The sequence below is a fragment of the Pimephales promelas genome, chromosome 20, assembly GCF_988280905.1.
Source record: "Pimephales promelas chromosome 20, fPimPro1.hap1.1, whole genome shotgun sequence".
NCBI classification, from domain to species: domain Eukaryota; kingdom Metazoa; phylum Chordata; class Actinopteri; order Cypriniformes; family Leuciscidae; genus Pimephales; species Pimephales promelas.
In genome coordinates, this window is record NC_142788.1 from 22,710,276 (window position 1) to 22,728,723 (window position 18,448).

The 18,448-nt window shown below is 38.3% G+C and overlaps 1 protein-coding gene across 5 annotated transcripts in view; it reads right to left on the minus strand.

Moving 5' to 3' along the window:
- Window positions 1-18,448, minus strand: part of kif1b (kinesin family member 1B) — a 67,908-nt gene that overhangs the window by 43,209 nt on the left and 6,251 nt on the right. For 4 of the 5 annotated variants that reach the window (XM_089124247.1, XM_089124243.1, XM_089124245.1 and 1 more), the window contains exons 3-10: window positions 4,510-4,586; window positions 4,148-4,327; window positions 3,894-3,959; window positions 3,037-3,215; window positions 1,254-1,365; window positions 559-636; window positions 222-287; window positions 91-108 (exon numbers count right to left, since the gene is read on the minus strand). In XM_089124247.1, the coding sequence (XP_088980373.1) occupies window positions 91-108; window positions 222-287; window positions 559-636; window positions 1,254-1,365; window positions 3,037-3,215; window positions 3,894-3,959; window positions 4,148-4,327; window positions 4,510-4,586 (776 nt within the window). The remainder of the gene's footprint in view (window positions 1-90; window positions 109-221; window positions 288-558; window positions 637-1,253; window positions 1,366-3,036; window positions 3,216-3,893; window positions 3,960-4,147; window positions 4,328-4,509; window positions 4,587-18,448) is intronic. The other variant, XM_089124244.1, reaches the window with a different exon arrangement.

An 18,448-nucleotide genomic window follows, 5' to 3' on the forward strand; every position in this document is an offset into this window, starting at 1 on the left:
AGACAAAAGGTTACATGGATAAAGGTGGGAAGGTTTAACCGTTAGATAGAAATGGTTCAGTGCTGGTTAGTGACCACAGGGAAAGATTACCTTGCTGGTACAATTATCCTGAGAAGGGAAGCATTGCCAGGAGAGAGACACAGCAAACAGAGTTACAGTACTGAAAACAGTCAGGCAAACAGGCAGAGAGAGAGAGACAAGAATTTATCAATACTACTCACCACCTCAGCCAGGGCCGAAATAACCTTTCCTAGTGTAGTTAGAGATTTATTGATGTTTGCTCCCTCCTAAGAAAGCACAAACAGGTATTTTATTATAATAATAAACTATGATTAAATCAAATTTAATACATTGCCCTTAAAACAAACAAGACCTTAAATGCACTGTGAACTTAGCCTTTGTTGATTAAAATCATAAAAATAGCTGATGCATAAGTGTTTTGTGTTCAGTAACGCATGTTACATTCCTGGAATATTTGAGGAGTGTGGAGGAGAGCACAGTCATTTTTAATAAGGCAGGTGGCGGTGGAACTCTAGAGGCTGTAAAATGAGTCCGTACCTTCAGTCTGGTTCCTTTGGCCCCTGTTGAGTCAGCACGCTCACTTCCTGCCAGATCCACCAGGCTGATTTTGCTGACCTGAAACAAGACAAAACAGATACCTTCAACACACTAAAATAAAACACAAAAGGAAATTTCTTCAGTCTGGCATACTATGTGTGTGGGAGTCTATTTTTTCATGCCATCCAAAGATTTTTGTCTATTAGGAATATATATATATTTCTGATTGAAATCAAACTGATTAAGAAAGCATTTGTAAATCATGTGTTCCATTAATAATCACTAAACAGTTCAATCGTCCAGTCGTTTTAGGGTAGGCTACTATAGTAAAAGCATTGGTGCATGCATGCATAACTAATTTTGCAAATGAATGCTTGGGTTATCTTTTCATTTTGTCGTGCTTGAGTTTGGGCCAGCGGTGCCGCTGCCAAACTGGATGCGTAATATTAGAGCGAGGGCTGGGGTGAGAATCTAATGTAGTAGCTCTGTACAATAGCTATTGTGTCCCTGGACCTCACTCATAGAGCTGTCTTTGTGTCTGCAGCAATTACACAATGAGCCCCACAAACAGGACGACTGGGATGGGTCAGTTTCCCTTTCTGCTCGGGTTTAGGATTTGCTGACTTTGTGTTGCAGGACTATTCTGAGCTCTGAGAAATGTCATTATGGCTGTGAATGTGTGTAAAGTATCCAACCTTCTCTGTGGACAGGTCTGTCTCGCTGTCATATTTCCTCTGGGTGAAAACGATAGTGAAGACGGCGTGAGACCGGCTGCTCGTCTCGTTCATGTTTGTGGCGGCAACAGTTCTGAGGACACAGGGTCAAAATTAGTGCCATAAGTTTCACATACTAAATATGCATTTAAATAGAAGTATAAAATAAATATATCTAAATATTAGAGTGAAACAAATAGTAAAGCTACACCAGAAATGTATATATTAATGGATATTAAATAATGTTATTATATTTGCACAATCCATCTATTAGTAACTGACTTTTCCCAGAAGAATTTAAGGATTTAAGGTGATGGTCAATCGAATCACAATTCTTTATCTTATTTTTAACATCTCTGTCAAGCTGCATATCACATTAAAACTAGAGTAAACCCTGAACTCAAAGTAATTTTGAGGGGGGAAAAAATAATTAAATTAATAAAAGTATAAAAAAAATAAAAAAGTATAATAGTTTTTTAACTGGATCCCTCCATTGAAAAATATATTTTCTATTATTATTATTATTATTCAGTAAATGTGATATTATTTGAAAATTATTACAATAAAATACAATAAAAATCATTATAAAGGTTAAAAGGCTATCTTCCAATGTCCCATCCAACATTAAAAGTACAATTGAAATATAGTACATTTATTTTCTGCCATGACACTTTAAGCTTGAATTGGACTAGTCGCTGATCATGGCCTATAGAGGGCACAAAAGGATAAGAAATCTTTGACATCCACTTTACGTTCCATTTCCATCAGTTAAAATGTCAAATAAATGCAAACTCCGAGAGCGCTCCACAAGATATGTTTATCTGAATGCTCAATTTAACACATTTTGTAAAATTAGTTTACAAAACAGCTGTTGTAAACTAATGCGCTGCTACATTGAAACGCACGCACACACATACAGACAGTGGCTCGCGCCTCGCGGTCTGTCAATAATGCGTTCATATGTAATCTTTACTGTGCAACTTTATCTGTATCTGATTTAGAACAAGCAGAAATCTTTGAGAAATACTGTATAACACAAACACAAAATAAATGATAAAAAGCTGTTATGTAGGAGTGATAGCCTTGTGGGCAGCGTTGTGTCATATGCCATAGCTGTGCACAAGGCAACCTGCATCTGTTCATTAATGACATCATCAGCCATTAATCGACGTCATCTCAACTTTAAATCACATAAATGTTGATATCAAAAAATCTGAAGTCGTTCAACCCCTAACCCATATTCTATTATAGGCAAGGCTTTGTCTCTTTATCTCTTTATCTTTGGCCTGAAGAAGGTGGAGGTTTCCTACTTCTGAAGTTCATGTACAGCTCTGTGTGTTGTGCTTATCACCAGAGTGTGAGGATAATCCTAGAAAGTGCTAGTAAGTGCAGGAATTAGACATCAGCACATCTAATGTGCCGAATATGGCACAGGGTGGGATGCTCTCATGAGAAACAGGGTTTACATGTAACATTATCCACAAATAAACCTTGGTAATCAGCATGGGAGGATTAGAAGCATGTTACTCCTTCCCAAGAGTCACATTTAACACATGACTGTCAGTCTGAGTATCACTGAAGGAAACATTACAACAACAGTTTTCCTATTTACCCCTTGATAAAAATAAAAAAAAATCCAACCTCTATCCTTCAAAATCAGCATCAAAAATAAAAAAATAACTTTATAAGTACCTGATTTGAAATGTTCTACATGGTACAAAACAATAATTTATATGAGGAACAACATATGGGATTTTTCTCTCACCTAGCCTTGTTTCCAGCATCCATGAGGTCAGCAATGTCTGTGTAAGAGGTGACGGCCAGTTTCGAGAGGTCTTCCACATAAGGCCCAAGTAGAGGATGTTCCCTGACACGTAGGTTCCCTTTGTTCTTAGGGTTTAGCAGATCCCTCACTCGCTCACAGTATATCTCCATGTAAGCCACCTACAATGAGCATTTAACAATTAGCTACAAAATATAACCCGAGATAAAAGAGAATATATATATATATATATATATATATATATATATATATATATATATATATATATATATATACATACATATATACACACACACACACATATATATATATATATATATATATATAAATTAAATATCTACTCTGTCGGTTTGGGGGGGTTTTTCAAGACAATGTGTGGAATTTTTGAGGTCAGTAATATTTTTTTAACAAAATCAATACTTTTATTCAGCAAGGACACATTAAGTTGATCAAAAGTGGGTAAAGACTTTTATAATGTTATATATGCATATACACCAAAACCAGATTAAAAATCTATTTTAGATCAGGACGCATTCACTTGTCTTCAGTATATCTTTGCAAACCAATTATAAATCATACCAAAATTAAATAGCGTCACAGCAAATACTTAAAGCATATTTAATACCATTGCCATTTTATTTGTAGCTGAACATGTTTTACTCTGAGTTATTGAAAACTTGAGTGGCCTCTGATCAAACCCATCACCCCTCCTCTATAGAGTTTAATGCTTTTAAGTAACACAGCTAAAAAAGCATTTCAACAGATTAAGGAGAGCATGTGAAGTGAGTCACAGGAGTGAGTCACATGGAGTAAGGAGTCGTGGTGTGTCTGCTGCTCACCTCCACCGAGTACGAGATCTCCTCATTGTTGTTGTCATTGATTTTCTCGAAGAGATCTTCACAGAGCTGGGAGGCGGACAAAAGAGCACATTAGGGAGGAAAAAGAGAGCGATCGATACAGAGCACAAATAACTGCTGGACGTGCTAGACGGAGCGCTAATGTCTTTGAGATCAGAAACATCTCAGTCGCTTAAGCATGTCTTTTACTCTGGATCCATTAAGGTGATACATATGCAGTGATATTACATACGTACCAGAGGAATAATGCCTTCCTGTCCTTCCTCTTGCTTTCCCATCATGGTGTAGGACTTGCCAGCTCCGGTCTGGCCGTAGGCGAAAATGCAGACGTTATATCCCTCAAAAGCATGCTGCAGCATCTCTTTTCCGATGTCATTGTACACAAGGCTCTGTGACGCAAAGCTGGGGTCGTCCGGCTAGCAAAGAAATGAAGAAAAGGGAACGAAAGACATTAATACAGACTTTTTGGGAGGATGATTAATTACAGTTGTAAATCTGACCACATGCACATTTTATTGTCCACTGAGAAAGCTCAGCAGAAAAAGCAAAAAGAGCAGGAAAAAGAAAGGAGGAGAAAGAGAGAGAAAATGAGACTTACTGAGGTGTGAGACCAGTACGAGTAGTCGAAGCTGAAGGATTTGGGTGCTTCTTTTGGGTTCTTGGGGTTCAAAATAACTGGAAAAGACAGAAAAAAAAAATCAGAATTCAGTTTTCAGTTGACAAATATGGGACACCAATATCTAAAAAATGTGAAAGGTGAAAAGATGGCTGTCTGTCTGATATACTTTCCACTTACTTTAATTATGGTGATAATATCATTTGTAATGTAAATTTAATAATAATGTATAATAATAAAATAAAAAATGTTGAATTGAATCATTTTTGCATGATAGAAATGTATTTACTGAACATAAAAGTGTACTCAATTCACAGAAAACAGCCTGTGAACTGTAAACATTAAAATCAGCTATGGACAAACAAACTGTACAATAACGGAAAAAAAAATATTCTATTCATATTTATTTATTTATTCTCAGGTTTATTGACCTGACATCAAAGCCCTGCATGATCAAGAAAGGTTGAGTCAGCCTTCAAGTGTCCATAAATCACCATCGTATGTAAACCAACATTTAAAATGTCCATGAATTCCTCTGATTGAATGAAATGTCTGTCAAATGAGAAATAAAAGAGTCGCATGTGCATAACTACTCCACAACCACATGTTTGGGAGGTATTTTTGTTTAACAATTGAGAGAGGACACATTCAATCCAGTGGGGCCTGTGTAAAAAAAACTGATGACTCAAAAATGTCTTTGTGTGGGATCAGCAGGTCCACCTGTTGCATGTGACTGACTACCCACAATTCTTCCCATTTCTCACAGTTAAAATACAATTAAACTTTTCCTGATTTCTTTGACACATATCTCACATACTATCCATTGGCTCTCAGCAGGCTGCTACATATCCTTTGCAATCTTAATAAACAGGAATCTACAGGCTTGTTTGGTATTTGGCGTGTCCCAAATATTCAGCCAGACCCTCATCTCAACAACTCCACACCATCAGAACGCTAAGTCTGGGAGTGAGCAGCTCAAAAGTCTGCACGGCCACAGGAATCTACAGTAGGATATTTATAGGTATCAGAAAGTCAGCTGCTGCAGTCCCCTCGACTGACTCGAAGAACCCGGCACGGCCCCGAACATGTTCAAGCCTTGATTCGATCCAGACAAACACATTCCACCAGCAGAGCGCAGGGTGGCGAGGTCAGTTGGCTAGGTGGGCGGAAAATAAAAGGGTGACTGACAAATGGGATGCATATGCTGCTGCTGTCATAGCAACAATCCAAACAACAACATTACAACAACCTTTCCTGCTCCCGCTCTAACAAAAGTGACGGATCAGCCCAGAAATAGAGAAATGTGGTGTTTTTTCCACTTCAAAGTGCGCATGGATAGAAGAGAGAAGGAAAAGAGGTGTGGATTATACATAAAAAAAGTCAATGGTTTAATTAAGCACAAGGTTCTCTGCAGATGAGGACGTTTGAGCCCCCTGCAATGAGTAAATCACCAGCAGCTGCACCTATGGGACACTGGCTAATCTCACAGTCTTCATCTATTATTCAGTGGAAATGAGAGGGGAGGGCTAAGTACTGAGCCTCTTCTCTCTACAAGACATCAGTTGAAAACTACACTAGAAAGTGTACAATGAATATTCAATATACAGCACTATCTGTAATGATTTTGCTGGTGAGTATCTGAATATCACCATAATTACGTGTTGGCAGTGTCCGAAATCGCATACTGCCAGAGTAGGTACATATGATAAGTGCCCTCTCTCTAAACTCCTCCTTTCCGAGCGCTTCCTCTGCTCTGATTGGTCAGATGACCCATCTGTTGTGATTAGTCTACCACTGACAGCGTGTGTTGAAAACGAAACAGCAATTGCTATACGCTGATTTCACGCGGCCGCGGGAAGAAAACCGGAAGTGTCGCTTTTAATCATAGGAGAGTCGCGAATTTGATGGCGTATTGTTGTGTTTAATGTAGAAATTAGTTATTCTAAAAATGTACATACATTTCTTTCACACCTTAGACTATATACAGTGAAATTCATTTCTAAATAAAATATTTTTTTTAAATATATATAATTCAGAACATAAAAAAAGAAGCAGGAACAAACTATATACATATCCTATATTTAATATTAACATCCAGTAGTGTAAATCGCAGCAGCAGCTTCAGGCTGGTACTCCAAGCATTCTTGTCTATCTGTACTTCTGGGGTTCTTACGACCTGATACGAACACTTTTGACATATTATAGTTCTTGTAATAAACTATTTGAATTTAATTGGTTATAATTACAAAGTGTTTTTTTTGTCAAAATATAGGTTTAAAAATAAAACAAAGTAAATACATTTTTAAAAAAAAGTAACCATTTTAGAATACTAGCAGTTAACGTGAAAGCTAATAGATGTGGAGTGTGGACTCAAATCAACTTTAAGTTTTTTTAGATTAATTTTTGATTTTGCCTTTATTTAGATTATAAAGGCACAGTAGAGAGTGTGGACAGGAAGCAAAGTGGGAGAGAGAGAGAAAAGGAAAGGGATTGGACCATGAGCTGGGATTCAAACTCTGGTCATCCAAATGCAACAATCAGCTTCAACATAACTCTAAATATGAATTTAATCTTTAATTATAGAAAAAAATATATAAATCTTGGTATATGAAATATTGTCAAAAAACAACAACAAAAAAAATCTATTTTAATTTTAGCTGTATTATCTAGCTTTACTAGTAAAAGGGGAGGACAAATCCACAGGACCATCCTAGTCTCAAGAGATTTCACAAAGGCATCTTTCTCAGAAAGCTGGTTAGTTGTGTGCCTCTTCGGAAAGATAACTACGTTCCCAGGTCGCTCCTTTTCTCGTGCCTCAGCATCCTCGCATGGTCAATGTGTCAAGGACAGGCCTCTGTCATTCAGAAGAAAGAGAGGCTAAATAAAGAGCGATTACACTTCTGACCTAAGGCCAACTGGAAACTGGAGCAGTGGACACACAGGGATTTACATTTACAGTCTTTCTGCGCCTCTTTCCTGGAACAAAACACACAGAGGGACTATAAATGCCTCTCCCATCATGCATTGTGCTGTTCACCCGTCATATCAGAACACTTATGAGATGGGAAGATCAGCACAGTGGCCGAAAGACAGATGGAAAACCGGCAAGCCTGGCCTTGCTCACATACGCACATGTGTGGTCACTCACACCTGTCTGCATCATTCCAGAGCCTCTACTATGTTTTGTGACACAGACAGGCTTCATTCTGATATTTTCGATTGAAAGCATAAATGAGCAAGGATTTTACATTCAAAGCCTATATAAGCACTTCCTGTTATGTATTAAAGTCCCTAAAATTTAGATGGGAAATGAAAACACAAAGAGTTCAAATTATCTCTTGCCATTCATGTCTCCTACGTCAACACTGCTCACGCAAGCCATAGCAAAAGTTAAAGCCTGTTGCCATGACGACCACCACACTGAACAGTGGGATACAGAATCATCATCTGCGTTATACAATTTAATTCTGTACCTCCCCCTCAAAGACGTGTGCTGTTTTCATTTTAAAGCTTGAAATATCAAACCCAAATGAATGCCATAGATAGACTGTTAAAAATTACTAGATTCAAAAAGGTATCCTACTGTTGAATAGTGTGCGTCTACCATAAAAGATAGAATTATGAACCCATTTTTTGTTCAAATATGAACAAGCCAGGCCCATCTCCTCAAAGCTGTCTGTGAATGATCGTTTGAAGCTAACATGAGGTAGCAGAACTGAGTGAATAACCTCTCAAAGCCTCTCAACTCACACAATTATGTTTAGATAAAACACTTGAGCAAACCACAAACGAGCCAACGGATAGCTGGTCATTATGCAAATACAAAACTAAACGTGCTATTCACTCTTCCCAAACAATGTCCTGACCCCAATCCCCTGTCCTCTTCAGCTGAGACCAGCTTAATGTCACGTGATCATCAAAAACAAAGTCTGATTGGACGTTTAACTCACTTGCACACACAAATACAACACTGGTTCAGCAGGATATTCCAGAGAGAAACAATTATGCAAATGCTCACTTTCTCCAGCTAATTGACAAACCAACTCAGGGTTGAATGAGGTTGGCACAGCAATAACACACACACACACGTTGGTCTTCCTACTAGGAAGCCTGGGTACAGATGCACGAAGAAGACTAATGGCTTTCATCACTGTAGGAAACTCAAGCAGGAGGGATTTTAAATGAGTTAGAAGACTACACCAGCTGACCTGCATGTGCACAGGAAAAGCTTAGAGGAAAAAATGAAAAACCCATCTGTCTGCTCCTCAAAGCGTATCAACTTTCAGACTGTGATGATAAACCTGGGCTTATTTCAGATAGTGTGAGATGACCTGAGAATCACAGGCATGGCCGGCCTAATGCGGTGGAATATGTGACTCCTGTTCCGCACCCCATGAGATTTTGCTCTTTAGTCCAGAGGCAAATCAATATCCACCGCTAACAGCCTGCAGTGGTTTTAAAGTACTAATATAAGACAAACACAAAAAAACAGGCATTAAACATCTAAAATATATCCTCAGGAGTACCACAAGTTGCAGAGGAAAGTACATTTTAGCTGCTTACACAAAACTTTTGGTTCCAGTACTATTGATTAACCATTGGATTTAAAATATATTGTCAGTCAGCTTTTTACAATTTGCCATTTTTTGTTGTACAACTTTGCACCAGACAATACCCAAGACCAACATAACGATAGCTAAACAAATATCCACCTGCCAAGATTTACACCCCGAACACAGATCTACTGTACACTGCAGTATCCTAAAGAGGAAAGCTTAAACTGGACAGAGTGTGTTCCCATCTGGAATGATCTACTGAACACCCATCTGCCTGTTGAGGCAGTAGAGAGCAAAACACAGGCTCCACTTTCTTCTCGCAGGTGCTGAAGATCAAAAGCAACCACAAATCATCATGAAACTAGCAAATGCCAAGGGTGTTCATCAGCTTGAACCACACAGGCTGTGCCCACAAGCCCTTGAGGAGTTTGTCACTTCTCTTTTCACCATTACTAGCAAAGTGATACTGTTATTATTTACTGTACAACATGTGGATTAGAAATAGAATGACTCTTTAGAAACAACAAGAGAACAGAGTATTAGTATATGAATGCAATATTGCACTGAGCAATGGAAAACACCAGTGCAGAGATGTTGTGGTGCACAAAAAAAGTGTGACTTCCTCCTATCACTGCAAGTTCCTTATAAACATCGTACGGCTGATTAACAACATCTGATATTGTTATCTGATAGGGCATTTTAGGAAACAGAGAGCGTTTTAAGCTCATCCTCTTGTTTCTGAGCAGTGTTGGGCTTTTGAGAAGTCTCAGTGAAGCCTCAGCATGCCGTCCACGCAGTTTTCACGTCGGCTACTGAAAGAGAATAAAAACAGGAAGGCTGAAGAACAATACTGAGCTCAAGCACCGTCGCCAGAGAATGCCAGGCTCTGTACAAAACATGAGGTCATCTGTTATGACTTCTAGAGCTACCACAATAAAAATGACTCTTGAAAAAGGGCTGGATGGTATTACTCATCCTACAGCAAGTATTAACAGTTATTTTATATCAAATTGCATCACATTTTCCACAAAAATACTAAGCAGCTAAAACTATTTTCAGAATTAATTTCTTGAGCATCAAATCAGCATATTAGAATGAATTCTGAAGGATCACGTGACACTGAAGACTGGAGTAATGATGCTAAAAATTCAGCTTTGCCATAAGATAAATAAATAACATTTGAAATATATAAAAACAGACAAGTTAAAAATTGTACTAACATTTCACAGTATTAAATATTTTCATTCATTTTTGTATAACTGCAGCCTTGGTGACAGTTGAGAATAAAAAAGTGCCTGTAAAAACTGTCAGATTTAAAGGGTTAGTTCACCCAAAAATGAAAATTAAAGGGTTAGTTCACCCAAAAATGAGTAAAAAAAAGTGAGTAAAAAATTCTGTCAGTATTTACTCACCCTCATGTTGTTCCAACCCCGTAAGACCTTCGTTCATCTTCGGAACACAAATTAAGATATTTAGGATATTAAAATCGCTCCTGCATACAGTCCATAGGCTTCTTGAGGGACTGGCTCTTGCTGTCCTCGAAAAGTAATTGAAGACATCGTTAAAATAGTCCAAGTGACTACAGGGGCTCAATCTTAAGTTTATCAAACGACGAGAACACTTTTGTGCGCAAAAAAACAACAAAAATAACGACTTTATTTCAACTATTCACTTCCTTCTCCATAAGCCTATAGTCCGTTAACGTAGTGTGAATGCGTAGAGCTACGTCACACGTAGGCTCACTATTGGTCGACGCTGGTCATGTGTGTGTGATGCGTGTGACGTACAATAACAGAAGCTTACGCTATTAAACTAGTTAGATGACTCGCGCAGAGGGAGAAATAAACGAATAGTTGAAATAAAGTCGTTATTTTTGTTGTTTTTTTGCGCACAAAAGTGTTCTCGTCGTTTGATAAACTTAAGATTGAGCCCCTGTAGTCACTTGGACTATTTTAACGATGTCTTTTATGACTTTTCGGGGACGGCAAGAGCCAGTCCCTCAAGAAGCCTATGGACTGTATGCAGGAGCGATCTTAATATCTTAAATATCTTAATTCGTTTTCCGAAGATGAACGAAGGTCTTACGGGGTTGGAACAACATGAGGGTGAGTAAATACTGACAGAATTTTCATTTTTGGGTGAACTAACCCTTTAAGTCATTAATTACTCACCCCCATGCTGTACCAACCCCGTAAGACCTTCGTTCATCTTCGGAACACAAATAAAGATATTTTTGATTGAATCTGAGGGCTGGATCACTCTTCCATCTTATACGGTAGGGGGCGGTAAAACTCCTAAGCGGTGAGCAGCCGGTAACAAAAAGTAGTCGAAGAAGAACAGTCTCGTCTCAGTTCTCGCGCATGCGCCCATAAGGAAGTAATGGAAAGTCGAATAAAGTCGTTATTTACGTTTTTTTTTCGCACAAAAAGTAGTCTCGTCGCTTGATAAAGTTATAGTTGAGCCACTGTAGGCACATGGAATATTTAAACCTTTTCTTTTAATGACTTTCTGGGCCGTCAAGAGGCAGTCCCTCAGGCTGTCTATGGAAGAGTGATCCAGCCCTCAGATTCAATCAAAAATATCTTTATTTGTGTTCCGAAGATGAACGAAGGTCTTACGGGGTTGGTACAGCATGGGGGTGAGTAATTAATGACTTAATTTTCATTTTTGGGTGAACTAACCCTTTAACAGGACTGCTTTTTCTTGACTGGAAATGTTTGATTTATGAGATTAAATCATGTTTGATTAAAACAGGCAGGAAATGGGTGGTTAGGTGAGGACTGAATGAGAGCGCTGCACAAGACTATTATCTCCAGCACGGGATAGAAGTGAAAATAGGGAGATGCGAAATAGAAAACACCAGAAAAGTGCAGCTCTGCCCAGCCGCCAAGATGTCATCCGGAGTGCCCCGTCTATTTCTGTAGCACCAGATGGCAAGTGCTGCCTCACAAACTGACAGCACCTCAGCGAAAGGAAAGAATGTGCAGATTTCTGAACTCAGACCTTCCTGACAGACTACACTCTGCAAATTGTCATGGGACACGTGCTACAGTATGTACACAAACAGTATGTCTATGTGCCAAGAACGTACCAGCTGTAAAGAAGGTAAGTTGAAAATGCTGCATTTTTTGCATCCAGTAGATTGTGTATGGTGGATACTTCTGCGATTATTCTGAATTCCTGAAGCACAGCCAAGTTCATGTCAGCACCGTACATACAGTGTGACGATAATGTTCTTAGAAGCATACACTAACATACTGTACACCAGAGAAAACAGCATCAGGTTCAGAGCAGCATATTATCTGTCAGTGTTAGTGAGTGCAGGACCAGAGAGAGAGTATGACACCTCTTCAGTTTCAGTCGGGACCGGCAGACACGTTCCACTCCTTATAAAATCACCACGCCAGTGGAAACGGGAAAGTCCAGGAAGCTGAACTCATTTTACAGATCACCCAGCTAAACATAGGCTGACGAATAAAGACTGCAGAGTTTGATAATACCTCATCTTCTTGCATGGCTCAACAATATTATATGAACATTAAATTAAATATATAAATAACTATATTTAATTAATACATAATTTTTATTATTATCACTACTGCAAATAGAAAGAACATTAACTTCACATTCTTGAATGGCTCAAAAATAGTTAAACAATTATTAAATAAATTATTTTTTATTATATTTTTTAATTATTTTTTTAAATATATTATTATTGGTACATTAATTACATTATTGAAAATGTATGTATTTTGTTGCTGCCTCTTCATAAAACCAATAACTAAGTTACACAAGGATGTGCAGCAGTACTATAAATTGTTATTATAACCATTCACATTGTAGTTAACAAGACCCTGACTATGGTAAAATCATTGCCATGCACAGCCTCTTGATTTCTTCATTTCAGAACATGAATTCCACTCATCATAGCACAATAATGGTCAAAATTCAGGCCAAGAGAAAGACAAAGAGCAAAGACAGAAAGAGAATAACTCTGAGCCCACATGTTTTTGTTCATTGGCCTTTGGGTTTGCTCATCTCTTTGTATCTACTACACCAACACCGTGATGACTTTGGCCTGATATGGACCGAGAGATCCTCAAACACCTCCCACCACAGACCTACAGAAAAATGAAGTGAACTTTAAAAGAGCTGTTCACTATCCTGCCCACTATAAACAGCCTCAGCATTTGGACGACAGCATTTGAAACACAAAGATCTGGTTCGCGTGCAGGCACCGGCTCCGAACCGACTCTCAAAATGCTTTGGTGGAAAAAGGGCTTATGTGAACTGAAGGTTAGCTGAAGGGCATTGAAAGCATGTAATACTGCAATATTTGATGTGAGAGCAGATCAGGCCTCCATCTCCAGACCACAGGTACACCATGCCAAATGACTGGCGGCCAGCACAGACTCAATGTTTTTCTACTAAATTCTGCTTTTCATTGCCATGAATAATACAGAAGGAATAAAAGTAGTGGCCATGATTAGCCGTGCCTGGACTACAAAGCTCAATTTGCTGCCACTCTCACATTCAGTTCCCAGTTCACTAGGATTCTAAGACAGAAACCAGCATAGGAGAGAGATGGTAGTGAACGACATAATAAGGAAAGTGAGAGATTGGTTAAAGCAAAAGAGACAAAGAAAGGTATAAGAGCAGGGATTCACAAATGTTTTGTCAGTTGAACCCCTTTGACCTGAAATATTTACTAGAATTACCCCCAGAGAATTTAAATGAATAGGCCTATTTAAAAAAGAAAATGTAACAAAGCATTTGCATGTTCACGGTTCTCTAATGACGCATTTTAATAATGACTGGTTATAATGATGAATTATTACATATGAATTAAAACAGAGGGTTCCAACTAGTTATCTTTTTTTTTTTTTTTCAAAAAGCAAATGTTATGAGCATAGACTGTAAAAAAAGATGGACGACACCCCTTAGCTCTTTTCCATTGGAGAAAACTGAAGCCGCCAATGCCCCGATATGGCACTGACATCTTGGGTCTTGAGTCTGTGCATTTGCGTTTTTGGGACCAGACATGCGCAGTTGTGAGCGGGAATTCAAGCCGCAAAAAATCAAGGCCCCGCCCTCTCTCTCGCTGGCTGAATCAATCGCAAACACACGCCCCGCACTTTTCTTAAGTGGCCTCTGTCTTCTCCGTTCCTCTCCAATGGTGTCTGCTGATTGTAATACCTCGTTAAAATAAGGTAAATACAACTACTAACCACATAGTCAACATTATGAAAAAATTCCGTTGGTGCTTCAGTGACTACTTCGCACAGAGAACCTGTCAATCACAGCATCACAGCACCGTTTTTATAGCATCACATAACTAACTAAAAACAAACTTATTTTGAAAACAAACTCTTGAAATTACATCAACGTGATAGAAACTACAGTAACAGAAACTATATTTGGGAAAAGGATATGTGAAGTGTAATTTAAACGTCCCGTTGAATAACATGGGGAGGCGGGGTTTGTGACCTATACTAGGACCGGTCACTAGGGGGCGATTGAGACATTTTGGCTTGACTTTTGAGGGCTTGTGCGGCACACTTGGTTATGAGTCACTGTTGTTTCATATTTTTTTTGTGCTTTGTAATTAACCTTTGAAAAGTTTGAGATCAGAAAGATTTTTTAATGTTTTTGAAAGAAGCATTTTATGCATTTTTTTTTATGTTGCTGTCTATGCATCCATCTCTTTATAGCGAAAAAAAAACCTCCACCATTCCAAGCACGACCCTGTGATGCTCGCTCACATTCTCGTGCACGTGACGAAGGCCAGATCTCCCACCTGCCCCCTGGCTCATCTCATCCTGCACCACTCCAGCAGATCAACCCCGCTGTATGGATAATTACAGACCAGACTGGCACAGCAAACAGTCGGCTTCCAAACTAAATTTATGTCACTGGCACTTCCAAAACGTTTGGCCACGGCTATACACTGCAACAAGCTCAGGGAAGGGAAATGATTTGAAATAATTATACTCCACACAATAAAGTATAGATATATAGTGTAATCTAAAATACCCAATAGTTACGTATGCAATTATTTATGCTTAAATTATTACAGCATTAGCATTGCAACATGCTAATGTCAAACTCTTTGTAAATATATTGCAAAACAATGTACTTCAGATTAGAAATACAAGAGTTATGAGAAACGTCAAATCTGTGATGACGACAATTACATAAGTGTTTTAAATGAATATGAATGTGGGGCGATCATCACTTATATAACATATATTCACATGCTGCTGTGGTCTTTAAGTGTTTATGAGCCTGTTCATTTCTACAGCTGGTCAGAGAGCAATAACTTATGCTATTAGCAAGGTTTTATTTTTGGCCTGCAGTAAATCAGAAACACAGTTCATCAGAGCACATCAGTTGAAAAATAACTTCAGAGCATTTCACACACACACACACACACCTCCCAAACCAGTTTCTTCAGATTTTCAATTCTTCAATCATTTTGATTCTATGTACATGGACAAGCTGCACAGATAAAACACAGAGCAAGACAACGCAATAGGTTTGAGACGCACGCAGCCAGTGTTTAAGAGTTACAGATGGGGAGTGATAAAGGAGACAAATGTAATAAGACATCAGCCAGCAACTTGGCGGCTGGTAAAAGATTGAGGTATACCCGGTGATGGTCTGCAACAGCTGTTCTACATCTAAATTTTCTGTTTTTTTCAAGCATCACAGTGCGAGGAACCAAAAAAGGAAACTAAATGGAAAACAGCTGACAAGAAGGGCAGAAATGAGGCATTACAGAAAAAGCAGAACTGTCGAGTACTAAGAGAGAAAAACTGAAGCCACATTCCTGGATTAAACTACTTCATCATCATTACAAAACCAGACCTTAGATTAGAGCATAAAGCTCATGACAAAATGGCAGACAAAATATTTTATATCAATAAAATATTCACAAGTTTTAGAGTCAACTATATGTTGGAAAACCTATAGTAATTATTATTATTAAATAGTAGTTGTAGCAGCAGTATGAAAATTTGAATATCCGCTAATACATTTCTGTCTTATTTGCACTCATCACTGTAAAGCCGACTGACTTGCGCCAATATTAAAATAAATCAAAACTTAAGAGCTAATACGTTTCCATGTTTTCATGTTGCTGTGACGTGTTTTTTCATGTTGTTCATGTTGAGTAAATTTGGAGCACTCTATAACACGCTACTTTACCAATTTAGAAATAAAGGCATACAAATGCACATTAAATATGTCTATATTTTCATCATTTCAATATTTGCTTAAAATTCCCTCATTTTGGAAGGCAATATTGTAATTTAAAGATTAAAAAAAAATAAAAGAAAAACTACATCCACACATAAAACAATTCTCACAACCAAGATCTATACAACTGAGGCCCCGTCCACACGCCTGCGTTTTCGTTTAAAAACGGAGACCTTTTGCTACGTTTGCACCTCCCGTCCAGACTAAAACGGAAAAAACGAAGACCTAAAATGGAGAAGTTTAGAAACGATGCAGCTCCATTTTGCGTTTTGAATCTCCGGAGAGCGTTTTAGTGAAGACGGGACAAAACGGAGGAGTTTAGAAACGAGGCTCACGCTCGGCTCTATGATTGGGTGTCATCAGTCATGACGTATCCTTCCCTGAATCGTCAGCCACTGTTTACACCGGCACGCATGCATCTACCGGGTTGAGTGGTAGGTGCAGCTATAATCTGTAAGGTAAGAAGTGGCATTTTGAGTTTACACCCATGCACCTGCAATGGTCACTGAGATTAATGCAGTAGTCTGGTGACCTCAGGTATGCTCACGGGATTACATCCGTAATCAGGTCAATCGTTTCTGTCTGCACTTAAAGCCTGACAGCAAGATGACCTTCCAAGTGTCAGAAGCACATCAATCTATGAATTCCCTTCACCTTTCTCTCTCTCTCTTTTCCAAATCAATAAAAGCTTTTCTGTCTCTCAATTTCAGTGTGCAAAGCTTTTACAGACAACTCTTCCCCTCCTGTGTCTGTGACGGCGGTCCCCAAGGGCCTGCTGTCAGGATGACTCCATCTACCATCTCATTAGCAGAGATGAAACATTCTAAAATAAGAGGTCAGTGTAGCATCAGCATGGTAAATGGAGTTTCATCTCAAACAGAATTTCCAAGGTATGCAGCTAGTACTGTAACTAATGTGGTTGCTAGACCATTATGGTTGGTTAATAATTGGTCAAATGATCTAAGGCTATGTTCACATTGCAGTTTTTGGGATTGACATCCAGATTTACTTACAGGTGTGAATCTCGAAATGCTCACACAGCCACTCACAGTAGTAGCGACTCGAATAACTGTATGTATTAACGTGCAATTGGAGTTTGGTTATAGAATCCGGGTTTCACAACTTGCAGGTAATGTTACGTTTACGTTATGCATCTACGATATCAGATTAATCTCATATGCATCATATAGAATGGGCTTTAGTTTACAGGTGTTTAGAGATGTGAAAACTGTGATGTGTTATTGTTCGTCATATTTTCATTTTTTGATAGACATTTCATGTCATAATTATTTAAAAATAAAAATAATTTTCATAACAATGATTTAATTTAAGTATTTTCATTATCGCCATGGACACACCTCCCCCCCTCACTCATTTTTGATACAGATCAATACTCGAAATGAAAAATGGACAAAAATGCTCATCCCTGTTGGAAACCAAATACTTTTGTCAGCCCATTGACTTCCATTGTATGAACAAAAAAACATCTCAAAATATAATTTAATGTTCCTCAGTAGAAAAAAGTATTTTTCTTAAAAAAAAAAAAAAAAAAAAAGATATTTTAAAAAATGTTGGTAACCTGATAGTTATCGGTAGCCTTCGACTTCCATAGCAGGAAAAACCCTATGGGAGTCAATGGTTACCGACATTCCTAAAAATAAATTATTTTGTGTTCAACAGAAGAATGAAACTCATACAGGTTTGGAACAACTTGAGAGTAAGTGATGACAAAATGTAAATTTTTGGGCGAACTATCCCTTTAAATCCAAGATTTTTGTGAACAATCACAGTGATATTATTTGTTTAGGACATCACTGCTGAAGATGAAAAGAGAGATGAGTTTTCATTCCCTCAACAGTTTTCCCTTCATAAAGGAAAAGGTTAGGTCACAATAACAATAGATACAGTGCAAGAGGCCAACATCTCTCAAGAGAGAAAGGTTTTACCGGTTTAATCTCCATAAAACCCAAAGCTTAATGTGTCTTCTTTCAGATACAACAGACACACAAAAACACACGAGTAGCAACATTCAACTTCCAAAAACGATATTTATACTTCACTCAAGCAAAAGCCCACATATTCCTCTGGAAACAGACATTTTACAGCAG